Source organism: Aspergillus oryzae, chromosome 1, assembly GCF_000184455.2.
Source record: "Aspergillus oryzae RIB40 DNA, chromosome 1".
Lineage (NCBI taxonomy): Eukaryota > Fungi > Ascomycota > Eurotiomycetes > Eurotiales > Aspergillaceae > Aspergillus > Aspergillus oryzae.
This window is the reverse complement of record NC_036435.1, coordinates 1,580,770-1,597,923: the sequence shown is the minus strand read 5'-3', so window position 1 is coordinate 1,597,923 and position 17,154 is coordinate 1,580,770. Positions and strand designations below refer to the sequence as shown.

Below are 17,154 nucleotides of genomic sequence, written 5' to 3'. Positions count from 1 at the left end.
CCTGGGACCAAGATCGGACGAACCATGAGCATGTCAAACCCTCTAAACTTCGGACAGAGAAAGTGATCTGAAAAATTAGACCCCAAAGAGCAAACAAAGTTCTGCATTCATTGAAAAGAAAAGACATTAAATCAAATAAACTCGAAAGGAAAGCACAGGTACATCCGTAGTACAAATTATTCATCATCATCTGCACTACCACACCAAAAAATTAATCTGCAACCATTTCATCTTCCCCATACACGCTATCCACAATGATCATCATTGAAGCTGCCCCGGGATTTTGTTTCTTCATTTTTAATTGTCGAGGGAGTGAATGCTGCCATTATTGGCCACCAGTCCACCTTTGTTGTGTTGGCGTCATGCAGCCTGGGAATAGTGCCAACTCGGCCATTCGTCATTGGCCCCGATCGGCATTAGCGGCAGTGTGAGGGTCCGAAAATGGAGTAGCGTTACCGCCACCGTTGCTCCGCCTTCGGGGCGAGGCAAAATCGAAAATGGAAGCAAATGATGATGATGTATCATTCATCATCACTCATGTGGAGTATCTCCCGTTACGTACTTCCAATCCCTTTCGCGGCCGAGAACGGAGAAGGAAAGGAACCTCAATCCGATAGGACCGTGGATTTCTCATTACCCAAGGTCCTTCTATTTTTTGTCCTTGGTCTCGGTGGGTAGTAATTGCTATGAATGGTATCAGGAACTGACCACTGCATAAGGATGGAGACGGGGGGGAGGTGGAGGACCCTGGTCTGGACCTGCAGGAACTTGACCTTAGTCGGCACAGGACGGACCACGTCCCATGCTGCTGCTTGGATGCCCGGGGCGGCAGCCTGTAAACGGCGATACTACTCTCTAATATTATCTCCCGAATTGCTCCCCATCTGCCTTATTGATGCAATTAGGTATCAGCTATAGCACACATGTCGTATTAACTTTGGACAGGCTGGCACTTATGCCACGCTATGTCCCGTGCTAAGTCTTTATTTTTCCCAATTAAGGACCCATAAACTTTGACTAGCGCATAAAAAGTCGCATGGTCTGTAGGTCAAGATGCTATCAATGCTCATATTGGGCTAGATAACATATTCGCGAACGATCACTCGGGCAATTGAGTAGTTCGTAGGAATGTCGGCTGGAGCTTCATCTGATGCAATTCTAAATGCCAGCCATCATGACAGCGGGTGGATTGATTGTACGGACAACAATGGGAGCGGGAATGAATGCCTCGTAACAAAGGCAGCCAAGAATGGCCTCTTCCATCATCAAGAATTAAGAATATTACTAATAACCACATTCGATTTTGAATTCTTCGTCATTTCTGACGCGATCGAATAATTGAACTGAAAAATTGGCTATCCAGTGGATGTAAAATATGTCTGAGCCATACATACCATACCTTCCCCCCCAACTTACAATGGAGGGGGAAGAAGGGACACAACAAAAAAAGAGGAAGATAATCCATGACGACGAAAGTGATGATGATGATGGTGAAGATTAATCTTGGGGGGATGCAGTGATATCCGTTCTGCCATGAGAGGTATGATTCATTCAGGGGGGTGTGGAGCCTATGCACCGGAAACAGTCTAGCCGCGTCTTCTGCTCGACCTGCATCCATCGAAGGTTGGTGGGCCGACGGAGATCGCACGTATCGTTACCACGAGGTACTGAAGGGCCTTTTTTACTGCTGGGCAGCATTTGGGGAAAACTTGGCAGTATGACTAGTACGAGTAGTATACAGCACAGCACCTTATTGTTGGGGCACCTTTGGGGAACATTCGGACGCGGTATTGGTACGGTAACGAATCGTAATCATTGGCTGATCGGACTCCACCGTGTTGGTCCGACTACCCAGTCAGCAAAAAGCGCTCCGTCAGGTTCTCGCTCGTTCGCCCAGTTTCTGGCAGGGAGTGGATTGGCCTGCCCTCCACCCTCCTACTGAGAAGTAAAAGGTTCCGACTGCCGGTCCCAGTCCCATTTGACTGACTGTTTCGCCCCCCTCTGTTATCATCCGGACCTCCTTATCCATCATCCCTATCGCTCCTGCTGCCAACTTGATCCGCTCTGACTCGACTCTCTCAACCACCGTCCACCTATACCTACCCATCACCATCTTCCTCTTTCCTTCTCTTTCTCCCCCTCTCTCCTATCACCTATCTTTCCTCTCCTCCCGTCTCTCCTCTGCACATTGCTCCTTCTCCGTTCTCCATCGTCCCCAACACAGCTTCCGTCGCCACCCGTTATCGCCAATCTACAAGTGTCCTCGGACGTCCCTAATCGCCTCATCGCTGCAGCAAGAGAATATTAGGTTTAAAGCTTAGACTATACCAGCGTCAGCTCCTAATCCGATCTACTGCCCAAGTTTCTCTCCTCAGTCCAATCCGACCTGATATTGTAGTGCCACTGTCCTGTGCCTGCCCTTTCGAACACCTCGGGTGACTCATCCTCAAGCCAACGTGTAAGGTCACTTCGGACCCACGACTCTCATCCATCTGCCGACCGAAGTACTGCTACGTTTCATCTTACACACATTGAGACTACGTGTGAGGGCGTCGACTTGCAAGACTAAGACCGACGACTTAGTTGTCCTAGACTCCACCGTTCGCAACCTGAGCCGGTTGCTGGTATTCGGTTCTTCAATTTGCCCAACCAAGGGAAATCTGAAGACGCCTGGTACCAGTTGTCCTGAGCTTCAGCGCTTCTATATATCAATCTCCTGCCAATCCAGGACTATTTCGTCGTTCAGTCAACCTATGAGTCTATAGCGTCATACCTCACTCCGACCCCTCCCCTGAGTCACGACCGCCCTTGTCCTTCAGCCTGGTGTTCGAAGGTCTTTAATAACGACAACTGTTTATACATCTGGCATTTACGATATCACGCAGCGTTTTTGATTTGCTCTTGCTCTTCGTCTTTACTTCCATCTTCCATCTCATTTGATTCGTTTTCTCGTCCATCCGCCGGACGTCGTCTTTCTCTTCAGCACTCTCTCTTTATCGCCATACTTAGTTGACTTTCGGCTTTCGCCCGCATCACTGAAACGATATACCGATGAACCCATAACGGTCTCTACCAATTTCCTAGCGTTGTCAATTTCCTTTGGGTTTCTTTGACTTGCGCTCTGCGCTGACTCGTCCTCGTCTTATTTCCTTTTGTCCCATCTCATATTTATATGATCTTCTAAACCGACACTCCATTGTTCGATTATCTTATACTCAACTTCTCTTTTTCCTTTTGATCTCTCCTCTTGGGTTTTCTCGGTTACGACTCGTTGGACCGGCATTACAATTCTTGATATTTGGTTCGCTTTGTACTATCTCATCTTCGTTGCCCACCCGCTCAAGTGAAATCTTGTCCCGCCAGGCAGGTCTTTTCCGTCGACAGACCTGCAATTGAGTATCCTTTTGGACCACGACCGTTTCCCTACTGTTTCGATCATCACTCGACAATGTCGTACCTCCCTAACAGCTTCGTTGAGGGGCAGCTCCTGGATGGGCGCTTCCGCACCGTTGCTCCCTTGAACCATGGCTCCTTCGGCATGGTCTTCCTCGCATATGATATGAAGACCGGCCAGGATGTTGCTATCAAGTGCATGGTGAAGGGGGCGATGCCTGATGATCGTTTCGATGAGCTCTTTTGCCATCGTCGTCTCGGATATCATCCGAACATCGTCAACCTCATTCACTCGTTCGAGACCGAGACCCACATGTACCTCGTCTTGGAATACTGTGCGAATGGCGATCTCTATGAGGCAATCAGAGTCAACCGTGGTCCCTTGGAAACCGAGCATGTACGGGATTTCATGCTGCAACTAGTGAGCGCTGTCGAGTTCATGCATGCCAAGGGTTTGTATCATCGTGACATCAAGCCTGAGAATATCTTCTTGATGCAGGATGGTTGCATGAAACTGGGCGACTTAGGCTTGGCGACTGGCGAGGCCTGGTGCTATGAGGCCTGTGTTGGAAGCGATCGTTATATGGCACCTGAGCAATACGACCCGGCTACAACAGGGTACTCCCCTGCCAAGGCTGATATCTGGGCCGTTGGCATCTGCTTGCTCAATGTCCTCTTCGCTCGAAACCCTTTCGCAACGCCAACCGAATCTGATATCTTGTTCGCCGACTATGTTCGGGATCGCCAATCTTTGTTCGATATCTTCCCGAACATGTCTCAAGATACTTTTGAGATACTGCGATTTGCCCTTGCCATCGACCCAAGCAAGCGCTCGCTCTCTGGCATCCGGGATGCGATCCTCCGAACTGTCACCTTTACCATTGATGATGAGGGTCTCGATGACTTCTGCACGGATGACCGTGAGATGGTACCTGCCAGTGCCAATCGCGAGCCTCTTCGCACCCCTTCGATCCAGAGCCCCTTTGTCAACCAAGGCGACTCGTTCCCTTGGGCCAAAGCTCTACAGTGCACCCCGCCCCAGGATATTCGGAAGTTATCCGCGATTCCAGACGACACCTACGACGAGGATCTCTTCCCAGAATCCGAGACGGCTGGTACTTCCTGGTTTTCTGTTCACCAGGGTACTCCGTCCATGGCTTCTGTTATGGAGTCTGCTTTGGGTGACTCATACCGCTCGACAGCGTTCACGAAGATCGAGCCCCGCTACCCGCCCCTTTCCGATCCTGTCCCCATCACAGGTTCTCTACCCAGCCAACCGCCCAAGCCTCTTCCTTCTCTTTCCATGGTGTTCGGTAAGAAGAAGGAAGAACAAATCTCGAAGAGCTGGAGTGACTTGTGGGATGAGGACGAGGAGCTGGAGAGCGAAGAGACTACCTTGCAGCAACGACGCGAGCAGAACTCTCGTAGCTGGAGCCATGACAGCAATACTCCTGAGCTCGCTGGCCCTTCAAACGTTCTTCAGGATGTGACTACATCTATGCTCAATATTCAGTTACAGGACGAGGCAGTTCCCGCTGCCGAGGCCCGTGCTATTCCTGGGAAGCCAGTCCACAACGAGAAGACCACGTCTAAATCAGCACCGACTTCTCCGCAGAATACATCGAAGAAGTCGAACCTGGATAAATGGGCCGCTTTGGGTGACCGCAGACGCAATTACAAGCCGGCAGAGGTGTCACTCAAACAGAAGAAGTTCCTGAACAACATGGCATGGCGCAAAGACTGGGGTCTGGGCTCATCAGGGTTCGATTATGGATCCTGGGCTAAGAAGGAACCCGCCTCACCAGAACGTCGTCGTCGCCCGTTCCTGGAGAAGGGTTGGCGTCGCGATGCCGTGGAGTCCAAGCCTGCGTACATCAAGCCGGCTAACGGCTATGATGGAAGCATCGATGAAGACCTTGACCTCGTTGGTGGCTGGCATGACCTCCACCTGTAAGCGCCAACAATGTCACTGCTTTTGTCCGTGCTCAGCCCTCCTCGCATCGTGTTGGCCTATATAATCTAATCACATCACGACCAAGAAACTACCGACCACCTCACCTTTTTGTTTGCTTTTTGCTCTTTGCTTTTTCTTTTTTAAACTCCTCATTAAACCAATTTTGCATTTCTCCACTCCGTCATGTTGCGCCGGGCCCTGCGTCGACATGACTTTATTTCTCAAGCTTTTATAGACACTCTGTGTGTGACATCCAAGCGGCCAATATGTTCTTTGTCTTTTTTTTTTTTTTTCTTCTTTTTACTCCTGTATAATATAACTACTGGTGGCAGCAAGCAGTTCAAAAGTGACCCATCCCTTGACAACCGAAAGGTTTTTGGGAAGGCTCTACGCTTGTTTTCTTTTGCTATTCCTTTTCTTCATCAACTCTCAAACTGTTCAAATATTACATTTCTCAACAAAATGGTTCAATGTGATGGTGGCAGGACGGCGGCGCAAAGGCAGAAGCAATATGACGAGGAAGCGCACTCTTTCACTTCCATCCGTGTGATGGTCGTGCGCTCTTCAACGGCAAATCTGAGAAAGAAAGCCTACGAGAGACGGGATGTCGATCTTTCTGCGCTCATTTCCCGGTCTTACCCAGGCGGATGATGTACTGGACTGGATTCTTTGTACTGTAGTTTAGCTGGGGATAGTGGAATGGGTGTGAAGTGGACGATGATCTACATCATGGTGGAAATACAAACCCAAAAGTGATTCTCGTGGACCTGTGTTTTTTGCTTCCGTAAAAGTAGAGCACGTAATTGAATGGGAGTTCCAGTGTATTTGGACAAAGTGTTCCTCGTATCTATTAAGGTACTAACTAGTACGGGTCTTAATTTCATTCCCTCAGCGATCGGCGGTGACGCGAGGCGGTCACGAGCGCTACAGACAGACCGCCGATGCGCAGATGTCACTTTTCGAAAATTTCTAACTTCTCTCTCGAGAGGTTTTCATATTGTATTGCTATATTGACTTTTCGTTTGCACAGGATATTCTGCTTGGTATTGTAAGTCCTTTGTGCAATTGCCAGTTGTCCTCTTGCCCTCCCCAACCGAACAAAGGACCTGAGACCTACTAACGCCGATAAGCTCGGGAGTTTTTGCCTTTTCTTGCGCTCAGTTGACGATAGCAAATCGCCACAGCCGTCATATCGCCCGGACAATGTATCCTCGACTCATTATTAGTATAGCCAGATAACGCTGTGACTCACCTGTCCTACCATCGACATCACGATCAAACCACAGGCGTGCGCGATGGTGATCCCGGCGTGGGCAGCAGCGGCATGGACGTCCTTGACGACCGCGTTGATCCTCCCTGGAATCCCGGGCGCTGCAGCCGAGAATAAACAAGCGCTTTGCCTAGCAAGGCACTGGAGCGAGGTAGAAGCGGAGTTCATCCAATGGCCCATTTGTGTCGAATCGCGATGGGAGCGGACAGCCCCCAGGATCACTCAGGACACGACCAGATCTCCTGACCAGACCGTTTCGGTGACCGTTTCGGAGGGAGCGCCGAGTACGACTGCGATACCTGCCCCTGGTGGACAGCCTGACCATGAACTTGACACCGACTCGCCACTCGACAATTCAAACTTCCTCTCGTTCGAGGATTGGAAAAAGCAAAACCTGGCGAAGGTGGGCCAGTCGGCAGAGAATGTCCGCGGAAACAGGCACGCAGCTGGCAAAGAGGATCGACGAAGACCGACGGGGATCAATAATGCGTTGGATTCGTTGGGAGAGGATACTGAGATTGACCTTGACTTTGGTGGTTTCGGTGCTGAAGCGTCCGACGCGGCGAAGCCTACATCTTGGGGGTCAAGCATACCTACGGCCGGGATAACTGGTACGGCTGCTGGGGCTAGCGCAGGAGATATGGAGGCCGCTGTGTCTGCAGATCTGCGGAAGGGCGCCTCGCGTGGGAAGGACGCCGGCACGACGTGCAAAGAAAGGTTCAATTATGCGTCATTTGATTGTGCAGCAACCGTGCTCAAGACGAATCCTGAATGTAAAGGGTCATCATCGGTCTTGGTAGAGAACAAGGACAGCTATATGCTCAATGAATGCCGCGCAAAGAACAAATTCCTCATCCTCGAATTGTGCGACGACATTCTGGTTGATACTGTCGTTCTTGCCAACTACGAGTTCTTCAGTTCTATCTTCCATACCTTCCGTGTGAGCGTGGCTGATCGGTATCCGGCCAAGACCGATCAATGGAGGGAATTGGGTGTCTACGAAGCGCGAAATACCCGCGAGATCCAAGCCTTTGCGGTTGAAAACCCGCTCATTTGGGCTCGATATGTAAAAATTGAGTTCCTGACACACTATGGGAATGAGTTCTACTGTCCTCTCAGTTTGGTCAGAATTCATGGAACTACTATGCTGGAAGAATATAAACACGACGGTGAGACTAATCGTGGTGACGAGGAGGCCGCTGCAGAGGCGCTGGAGCCGAGTCCCCACCCTGTCGATGTTGAAGTGAAAGACGTCGCACAGCAACCTCTAACTACTGTGGCCTTGCCTGATGAACCTACAAATGGACCAACAGCTACCATAGAGGCGCAGGGATCCTGTTCCCATCACGGTATGGAGGTTGTGAGACTTCTACAGAAGGGCGTCCCCCCACCCGTGGATACTTGCGATATAAGTACCGCGCCGACTGGGGCCGAGAATGAAGCGGCTAGCCAATCGTCTGAGAGCCGCCCAAAGGCGAATGAAGAAACCACTCCAAGTGGAGAAGCTTCAGCACCTGTCTCTCAGGTTGACCCCTCGGATAAGGGTTCGGTGGGCGGCCAGAAAGTAACGGGGCCTACCGGCGCGAGTCCAGATTCGGCCTCCTCTACGACACTAGGCACAGAAACGGTGCGACAGGATGCGGCACATGAGTCCGAGATTAAGTCAGTCAGTTCCCCCAAGGAAGAGTCCAGCATACCCTCGGAATCGGTGCGGCCGTCCGGGACGCAACCTCCATCCTCGAATCCTACCACCCAAGAGTCTTTCTTTAAGTCCGTCAATAAAAGGCTGCAGATGTTAGAGTCCAACTCGACTCTATCGCTGTTGTATATTGAAGAGCAGTCTCGGATCCTACGGGATGCGTTTAGCAAGGTTGAGAAACGCCAGCTGGCCAAAACATCCACGTTCTTGGAGAATTTGAACGTGACCGTATTGAATGAGCTGAGGCAGTTCCGCGAACAATATGATCAAGTATGGAAAAGTGTTGCACTGGAATTCGAGCACCAGCGAATTCAGTACCATCAAGAGATCCACTCGATTAGTGCCCAGCTTGGGGTCCTAGCCGACGAGTTGGTGTTTCAGAAGAGAGTGTCTGTGATTCAGAGTATTATGATTCTCTTCTGTTTCGCTCTCGTCCTCTTTTCGCGAGTTCCGCTGGGCACGTACATTGATATCCCGCGTGTGCAGAATATGATGAATCGCTCCTATAGCCTGCGCTCGTCGTCGCCGATATTTTTTGGCTCTCCTTCGGCCAGCCCAAGTTCGACACGACCTGCGTCGTCGTACCGGGCCACGGGCCGTCATCGGCGAAATATGTCGGAAGACTCGCAGGAAGAACCACTCAGTCCGACCATTGCCTATTCTCCCCCAACACCTACGTCCGACCCGTCTAGCCCCGACGAAGCGGACAAAAGGCCCGCCCCTTCTCTGGCTACTGTCGACATGCCGCACCTGGCGCCGCCGCACTTCCGGTCGCACAGCAGTCCACCGGTACTCAACCCTGCCGACGAGGAGAGCCAGGGCGAAGAGAGCCCGGTATCGTATGAATCACGGGGATCATCTTACTATGATTCCCCAGGTTCGACTGAGAGCAGCGAGCCGATTTTGGCGAGCGACGGCAGTATGCGACAAGAAGGATGAACATGTGCGGAGTATATAACATCAGCCGCTTTGGCTATCATTATTCATATTCTATGTGACCATACGTGTATCCGAGCATTGTTTGGCCACCCATGTCACTGACGTCACTCTGGAGGAATAGGTTTTAATCACTAAGTGATCAATTCATTCCTTGGCGGAACAGCTGGCCTGCCGCCGGTCTGACAGTTGTCCGGGAGACATGGAAATCCTCTTCTGAGGAATTTGCCTCTTGAAGTATGATTGTTTATTGGCATGGGTAATGGTCGCTCGGAATGATGGGCACTCGTAACCGAGGAGGAGAGAATTAATATGGTTGTATCATAGGACAAGAAGGGGGTGTATGTTTATTGTCCGATGGAAGGTGGGACTGTAACGAGTAAAGAACTCTTGTGATTAGTGGAACATACTTAACGATCCTTAATGATGGAACGAAGAAATGAACGGACAACATTAATGTGAAGAGGTAGAAATGCAGATGATGTAAAAACTCGGGTGGTTGCCATGACAACAATCAACAACGCGGCTTTTTCGCTTTTGCAGCCAATTTCTTCCGCTTCTTATCCACCTGCAAATCTCCAACTTCATCCCTCGCTGAATCCATTCAAACAACATTGCATCCTCTCTATCTGCCACTGGGACCAAAGAGAATAATCTCTACTTCACATAATAACAATGGAGTCTCCTTCGCATCCTCTCGCTGATCGCTCCACCAACACTCATCTGGTCAACACCGAGAAGGCCAACGAGCTTAAGGCTGCCCCCGCCAAGATCGAATCAATGGAATATCACCGACAAGTGCTCCAGGGCAAGCTGGAGAGCGGAGACAAGTGAGTTTAGTGAATTGAATTGGATCTTTTCATCGGAGGAGAGTGGTAGACTAACAGACGTACCAGGCAACAAGCCAGCTATGTATCGCCCTCGGATGATATTATGAGCCCGTGCTCCAAGAAATTGAGCGACTTGAAGGGCAAGCGATTCAAGAAGTACGTTTACTCTCGCATTGCCTTTGATCAATGAGTGATTGGGGGTTCATTGCTTGTGTTTTACCTGGATTGATTGCTAACATGATGACCTCCGCTGCAGTGCTGGCAAACCCCAATCACTATTTGCCAAACTAGGCAAGAAGAACTTTGAGCAATCAGCTGCCAACCATAGCGCCAACAGTGAGGCCGAGATGCAGAAGTAATCGACGTTCCAGGATCGCTTACGTCTCATGCGCCGGTCGCATGGATCTTTTGGATGATACCTGGATCTGATCATCGGTTGTTTCTCGCTCGGCTCGGTGTTTGCAGGACTGGTTCTTGATTTCTCTTCTACTTGATTTTCTTTCTGGGCAATTGGGGTTTCTGGGAATTAATGGTCTTGGGATGGCTTGGGACTACTGTGTCATTGTTACGGTCATAAATTGTTTTTTTAATTGCGTATGGGACTTTGACGGATGAAGACAAATGAAATGTGATGTGATGAGTAAGAAGACGATGTGTCTTAGATGTAGTAGGCACCGTGTACCTATTTATATACCTATGGGTATTGTTCATGATTGCCAGGGTCCGAAGGCCCAGTGATTAATCATTAGAGATTCGGTTCTGAGCCGAGGTCCAACCGCCAAAGTTCGGCATCTTCTCCGCTCCACAGCTTCTCCGCAGTTCACCAACTGCTCGTATGATTGATGCTTCTCTTTCCTTTATAATCCCTCTCTCGACTGGTCTTTTCTCTCTGGATAATTCCAATTCCCCCCTACCCCTCTAAAGCTTGACTTAGTAGCAAACCATCACAGCATCATGTCTGCCTCCACGCGAATTCCCCCAATTGCCCAACCGTTCGTCAGCGAACGGGCCAAGAAGACCCTGGACCAGGTATACCATCCCCACCCATCCTCTCTCCGGGTTCAATACTGATCTCGCAACCCCCGCATAGGTCGAACAATTTGTCGAAAAAGAATGTATTCCCGCCGAAAAGGTCTTCCAGGCCCAGCTGGGCGAAGGCGATCAGCGATGGGCCACCTACCCAGCCGTCATGGAATCCCTTAAGACCAAGGCCCGCCAGCAAGGCCTGTGGAACATGTTCCTGCCCAAGAACCACTTCTCCCAGGGCGCGGGATTCAGCAACCTCGAATACGGTCTGATGGCCGAGTATCTGGGAAAGAGCAAGTTGGCCTCGGAGGTATAGATCTCCCCAGCCCCTCCTTCTCTACGAAGGAATTATCTGAGACGAGATGCTGATGAGAAGTGATTACTACTATAGGCTACGAATAATGCTGCCCCCGACACTGGAAACATGGAAGTCCTCGCCAAGTACGGTAACGAAGCACAGAAGCAGCAGTGGCTGGCGCCCTTGCTGGACGGCAAGATCCGCTCGGCCTTCCTCATGACAGAGCCCGAGGTAGCCTCCAGTGATGCGACGAACATCCAGCTGAACATCCGCCGCGAAGGCAACCAATACGTCCTCAATGGATCGGTTCGTGCCCCCTCACCTATACAACCAAGCTACAACTCGAATCACTAACAAGACTCCTCTAGAAATGGTGGTCTTCCGGCGCAGGCGATCCCCGCTGCAGCATCTACCTGGTAATGGGCAAATCCGACCCTACCAACAAGGACCCCTACCGCCAGCAATCCGTCATCCTCGTCCCCGCCGACACCCCCGGAATCACCGTGCACCGCATGCTTTCGGTGTACGGCTACGACGACGCCCCCCACGGCCATGGCCACATTAGCTTCAAGGATGTGCGCGTCCCCGTCTCCAACATTGTCCTCGGCGAAGGCCGTGGCTTCGAGATCATCCAGGGCCGTCTGGGTCCCGGCCGCATCCACCACGCGATGCGCACGATCGGAGCCGCCGAGAAGGCGATCGAGTGGCTCATCGCACGGATCAACGACGAGCGTAAGCAGACCTTCGGCAAGAGTCTGTCCTCACACGGCGTCATCCTCGAGTGGCTGGCCAAGTCGCGGATTGAGGTCGACGCCGCTAGACTCATTGTCCTGAATGCTGCGATCAAGATCGATCAGGGTGATGCCAAGTCTGCCCTCAAGGAGATTGCCCAGGCCAAGGTTCTGGTTCCCCAGACCGCGTTGACGGTCATTGACCGTGCCGTGCAGGCGTATGGTGCCGCTGGTGTGTGCCAGGATACGCCGTTGGCGAATCTGTGGGCCATGATTCGGACGTTGCGGATTGCCGACGGCCCGGATGAGGTGCACTTGCAGCAGCTCGGCAAGAGGGAGAACCGGGCTCGCAAGGATGCGGTTATTGAGAAGTTGAACTGGCAGCAGGCCGAGGCGGAGCGGTTGTTGGCTGCTAGTGGGCTCAAGCTGAAGAGTCATTTGTAAATGAGATGATTTAAATACGTTAGAGCCAAGGTAACAATTTGTCTACAGCCGATATTCGGATAGGGAGGAACAGTCACTACTCCGTACGAAATGAATAAATTACATATCTGGAAGTATATCACGGTGAAATTGATTTCATTCAATATGAACTGTCATGATTCATGAACATCAACATCAACACCAATCCTACATACATAAAGCAAACCGAGATCATAAGAAACTTTTCTAAATGCAACCAAACAAAAGCGTAACCCGAACTCATTCATTAACCACAGGCAACCATGAACCCCACTCGCCCGCGAGTCAGATCGGAAATGGATCAGTAATCATCGTCCGCAGTAACAGCGCGCTTCTTCTTCGCCTGCTTCTTGTTGCCCTTGAAATGCTTCTTGGAGCTACCACCCCGCACTTCCGTCACATCGATGCCGCGTTCCAGGGCGACCATTAGGCGCTCCTTACGGCCGGTCAGCTGTTGACGCATCTGCTGGCCTTGTTCGGTGTACTGTGCGTTGAAGGGGAGGGTGAGACGGCCGGCAGAACCTTTCGAGGCGTCGCCGAAGAAGCCGGTGTCGAGGTTGCGGGAGCGGGAGCCTTGCACGGGTTGTCTGGACATAGAGAGGATGTCGGAGTCGATGTCCTCGGCCAGTTGCTCTGCTTGCATGGCCTTGAGGAGCTGTTCTTGTCGCCTCGCGGGGAGGTGGGCTATGTCGTAGAGTTCGACGTTGAACTCGTTAGGGTCAATGGGGGTCTGGCCCTCTGGCACTGGGGGCGGGTGGCAGAAGAGGAGTTTGCCATTGACGTAGTCCTTCAGGACGTAACGGGCGGCGCGGGATTCATCGGGCTGGCCCAGACCTTGAGTGGAAAAGCCACGGGCGCGGGCATAGGCGCGCAGAAGCTCGCTGCCGGTGGGGATGCCTGTGCCGCCTTCTTCGATGGGGCGGGTATGGATGGTGACTCCGTAGACGTTTTCAAGGAAATGTTTGGGGATGCGCTGGGCGATGATGGTTGCTGGACCGGTGAATTCACGCTGCTGGTCGATGGGCAGGACACCGTTGACAACCAGGTCGGCCTTAGTCGTGGCGAAGTTGGGGAACACCAGACCGGGACAATCACAGAGCATGATCTCCGGCGAGAGATACAGGGTCTGGAAGTGCTTCGTCTTACCGGGTGTAGCGGACACCGAGACCTTCTTGGCTCCGAGAAGGGCGTTGATTGTACTGGATTTACCGACGTTGGGGTAACCGACAAGGCCAATGACTGTCTTTTGCTTGCGCGGGTTCTCTGGGTCATCGTTTTCGGGAAGAGTATCGGGGGTGTTGGAAAGGAACAGTTCTTCGAGTTCATCAACGTCGAGAATTTCTGTCCTCCGGGATCTGCTCGAGCCAGGAAGTTTCAATCCTCCATCATGTTCCTCCTGTGGCGCCTCAGTCGACTGCTCTTCGATTGTCGTCTCAGCCAGCTTCTCCGCGACCTCTTCATCCTCACTGTCGCCCTGTTCCGCAAGCTGTGCGTCAATCTTTTCCTTCGCTAGCTGGGCGGAAAAGAACCGGAAGCTGATGTTATTGCGATCGAAGTAGTCTGCCCAGGCCTCTCGTTGCTTCTCAGTAAGCATATCTGCCTTGTTGACGAGGAGAAGGTTCTCTTTCTTGGGATCAATCTCCTTCACGTAGGACTCGAGATCCTCCGACCGGAAATGTAACGGGTTTCGAGCATCGACAATCTGCACAACCAGATCCGACCGTTCAATGACACGCCAAAGCTGTCGCCAGACTTCCAAGTTCCGCTCAAACGGTGTCATCAATAGATCGTGATTCTCCTGGAGCTCAGCCAGCCCTCTGCGCCAGCTCAAGAAACTCTCCCTCTCCATAACATCGAGCTGTTGCCGCGTCGTCGTCGAATCCCACTTCGGTCGTCTCGGAACGGTCAGTCGTCCTCTGTTCTTCTGGTGCTTCTTCACAGCCGACTTCTCCTCGGACGCGGAGAGGAGATAAGGGTTCTTCTGATCGGCATGAATAATCTTAACATTGTTCATCTTCTCGGCGGTAAAATCGGTGCCCGCCAGTTCGGCGGTGCTCAAAAACTCGTCCAGAGCGGCTTGTTCTGTGATACTGCGCATCTTCACCCAGGCGGCGTCCTCCTTGGCATTAGTGATGTATGTCTCTCCGTTCATATCCTTTCGTGCGACGGCTTGGTTGTGCGAGGCTTTCTTCATGTTCGACGCCTTCCCTTTTCCGAAACGATCCTTCATGAGGCTGTTGCCCAGCCCCACGGAGTTTTTGGACTTTGCGAGAACCATGGTGACTGTGTGGTGAAGTGACTCGACTGACAGTACACCAAAATTGAAATAAAACCTTCCGATGGGGGAGTGGAAGGGGAAAGGAGGAAGAAAGAGGGGAGAATGGAGGGGAAATGCGAAGAGGCAAAGCGACGGAGAATTATTAATTTTGTTCCATTTGGCGATGATCTATCGCCCAATCAGGCAAGCCCCGCCGATAAGATAAGAATGGCTGACTCAGCACGTTTTTTCCCCTGTTGAGAAGTAAAGACAAGTATGCCAGTAATTCTATACCGAGTAATTGATATAGAGAGTCAATCATCAGTGCTAATACTATCGCCGTTGATTCGCATCGTGCCATATCCTCTCTACCCACAGCACGTCCCCCACGTCGCTGCCTGAGGACGACCAGTTGGGCATTCCGATAAGCCCTCACGTGACGCTATCACATCCCACTTTGACGATTTTTTTGCTCCCAAGGTCCATACAATATCAACCCCCTCAGGCTGAAAATCTGCATTTTAGCTGATCACACCCATCGCAGTCGCCAAAATGCCTCCCCGCAAGCAGTGGATGTATGTGGCTTTCCCAATAGGATCTATGTATTGTCCAGTGACTAACATATTGCAAATAGCGATAAAAAGAATGCAACTACATACCAACTCTTCCACCGATCCCAAAATGACCCCCTGATTCACGACGCCTCAGCCGATGACCGTGTTCTGGCCCCGGTGTCAGGCCCTGCAGCAGGTAGCTTTACCCTCGAAGCCCGCGGTAAGAAGCTCTCGGATTTAGCTAGTGAGTTTGGGGGCGAGTCCGTCCGGAAAAACGAAGGTGAAGCCGCGAACTATGGTATTTTCTACGACGACTCGAAATATGATTACATGCAACATTTGCGTGAACTGAACACCGGTGGTGGTGATTCATATTTCGTGGAAGCGAAGAGCAAGGACAAGGGCAAGGCTAAGGGGATGAAGCTGGAAGATGCTCTGCGACAAGTCACTCTGGACGATGCGAGAAGCGAGTACGGACCGGGAAGTGTCTACGGATCTGATATGCGTTCAACTGCCTCGTCCTATGTCCGGCAACCGACCTACCAGGATCAGCAGAACGTGCCTGATGCGATTGCTGGATTCCAGCCTGATATGGATCCCCGTCTGCGGGAAGTATTGGAGGCTCTTGAGGATGAGGAATATGTTGACGCAGACGACGAGGAGGATGTGTTTGGCCAATTAACCACTCAGGCGGAGGAGATGGACCAGGGTGATTGGGAGGATACGTTGTTTGACGAGGAAGATGATGATGGATGGGAGTCTGATGCCACTGAGAAGGCTCCCGTGCAGCCCAGCACAAGCGACTACAAACCACCGCAGAGGGATGAATTCGCCCAGAATAAGTCCCAGGATGCTGAACCGGGTGAACTGCCCGCTCACGATGCGCCGGCTCCAGATATGGACCCGGATGACCAGGGATGGATGCGCGAGTTTGCTAAATTCAAGAAGGAGGGTAAAGTGAAGGCTGCGCCGGCAGCACCGCCCAGCATTGTTCCCTCGGAGCAACGAAGCACTCTTGCCTCTACTATTTTCACAGTAGGAGGTACCCCCATCCGCAGAAAGAAGCGTAAGGGTGCACTCACGAACCCTTCGGCATACTCTATGACCTCTTCCGCCTTGGCCCGGACGGAAGGGCACCGACTGCTTGATGATCGGTTTGACCGGGTGGAGGCGCTCTACGCTCTTGACGAGGGAGATGAGTACGATGATAGTATGTCCATGGTCAGCGGTATGACCGGCATGACCGGCATGACAGGCTTCTCAACCGCCTCATCGCAGGCCCCCAGTCTGATCGACGCCAACGGAGCAGCCGTGGCTCCCCGCCATGATTTCAACAACGTTATGGATGACTTTCTTGCAGGCTGGGACGGCAACACAAGCGCCCAAGCGAAGCGCAAGGGTGCCAAGGCAAAGAGAGGCAAGAATGGTAACGAAGCAATTGGAATCAAAATGTTGGACGAGATCCGACAAGGATTGGGTCCCGCCAAGATGCCAGGAAGAGCCTCTGGACGGGCATAATGCTTCAACGATTGTGATGATACCTTTCGATTTCTTTAGAATACGGTTTCTGGCGTCCCGGTTTCAATGCCCTTATGTTGCATGATAGATGTCCATTTTTCGACTAGTTAAAAGTTTTCCAACCACCACATAGTACTTGGCTTACTTGGTGAATCAATGAAGCTTTGACACGTCTTTGTAATTTATCACCCCTTGTTGCAAGCAGGTACATCAGAGAACTCAACCT

The 17,154-nt window shown here is 51.5% G+C and overlaps 5 protein-coding genes across 5 annotated transcripts; 4 read left to right on the top strand and 1 right to left on the bottom strand.

Annotated features, from left to right (window-relative positions):
* Nucleotides 1-3,448: 3,448 nt before the first annotated feature.
* AO090009000598 (putative serine/threonine protein kinase) lies at nt 3,449-5,347 on the top strand (the record flags this gene model as incomplete). The annotated part of the gene is made up of 1 exon (XM_001816979.3): nt 3,449-5,347. The coding sequence occupies one exon, from the start codon at nt 3,449-3,451 to the stop codon at nt 5,345-5,347; it is 1,899 nt and encodes a 632-aa protein (XP_001817031.1).
* Nucleotides 5,348-6,642: 1,295 nt separating this feature from the next.
* On the top strand, nt 6,643-10,441 carry AO090009000597 (Sad1/UNC domain protein; the record flags this gene model as incomplete). The annotated part of the gene is made up of 3 exons (XM_023235967.1): nt 6,643-7,966; nt 8,240-8,794; nt 10,374-10,441. The coding sequence occupies 3 exons, from the start codon at nt 6,643-6,645 to the stop codon at nt 10,439-10,441; spliced, it is 1,947 nt and encodes a 648-aa protein (XP_023088720.1).
* Nucleotides 10,442-11,036: 595 nt separating this feature from the next.
* AO090009000596 (acyl-CoA dehydrogenase family protein) lies at nt 11,037-12,581 on the top strand (the record flags this gene model as incomplete). Its single annotated transcript, XM_001816977.3, has 4 exons — nt 11,037-11,111; nt 11,173-11,418; nt 11,500-11,712; nt 11,775-12,581. The coding sequence occupies 4 exons, from the start codon at nt 11,037-11,039 to the stop codon at nt 12,579-12,581; spliced, it is 1,341 nt and encodes a 446-aa protein (XP_001817029.1).
* Nucleotides 12,582-12,900: 319 nt separating this feature from the next.
* On the bottom strand, nt 12,901-14,877 carry AO090009000595 (ribosome biogenesis GTPase LSG1; the record flags this gene model as incomplete). Its single annotated transcript, XM_001816976.1, has 1 exon — nt 12,901-14,877. The coding sequence occupies one exon, from the start codon at nt 14,875-14,877 to the stop codon at nt 12,901-12,903; it is 1,977 nt and encodes a 658-aa protein (XP_001817028.1).
* A 531-nt stretch (nt 14,878-15,408) lies between these two features.
* AO090009000594 (ribosome biogenesis protein LTV1) lies at nt 15,409-16,928 on the top strand (the record flags this gene model as incomplete). The annotated part of the gene is made up of 2 exons (XM_001816975.3): nt 15,409-15,431; nt 15,491-16,928. 2 exons carry the CDS (start codon nt 15,409-15,411, stop codon nt 16,926-16,928), a joined length of 1,461 nt encoding a protein of 486 aa, XP_001817027.1.
* Between the last annotated feature and the right edge of the window lie 226 nt (nt 16,929-17,154).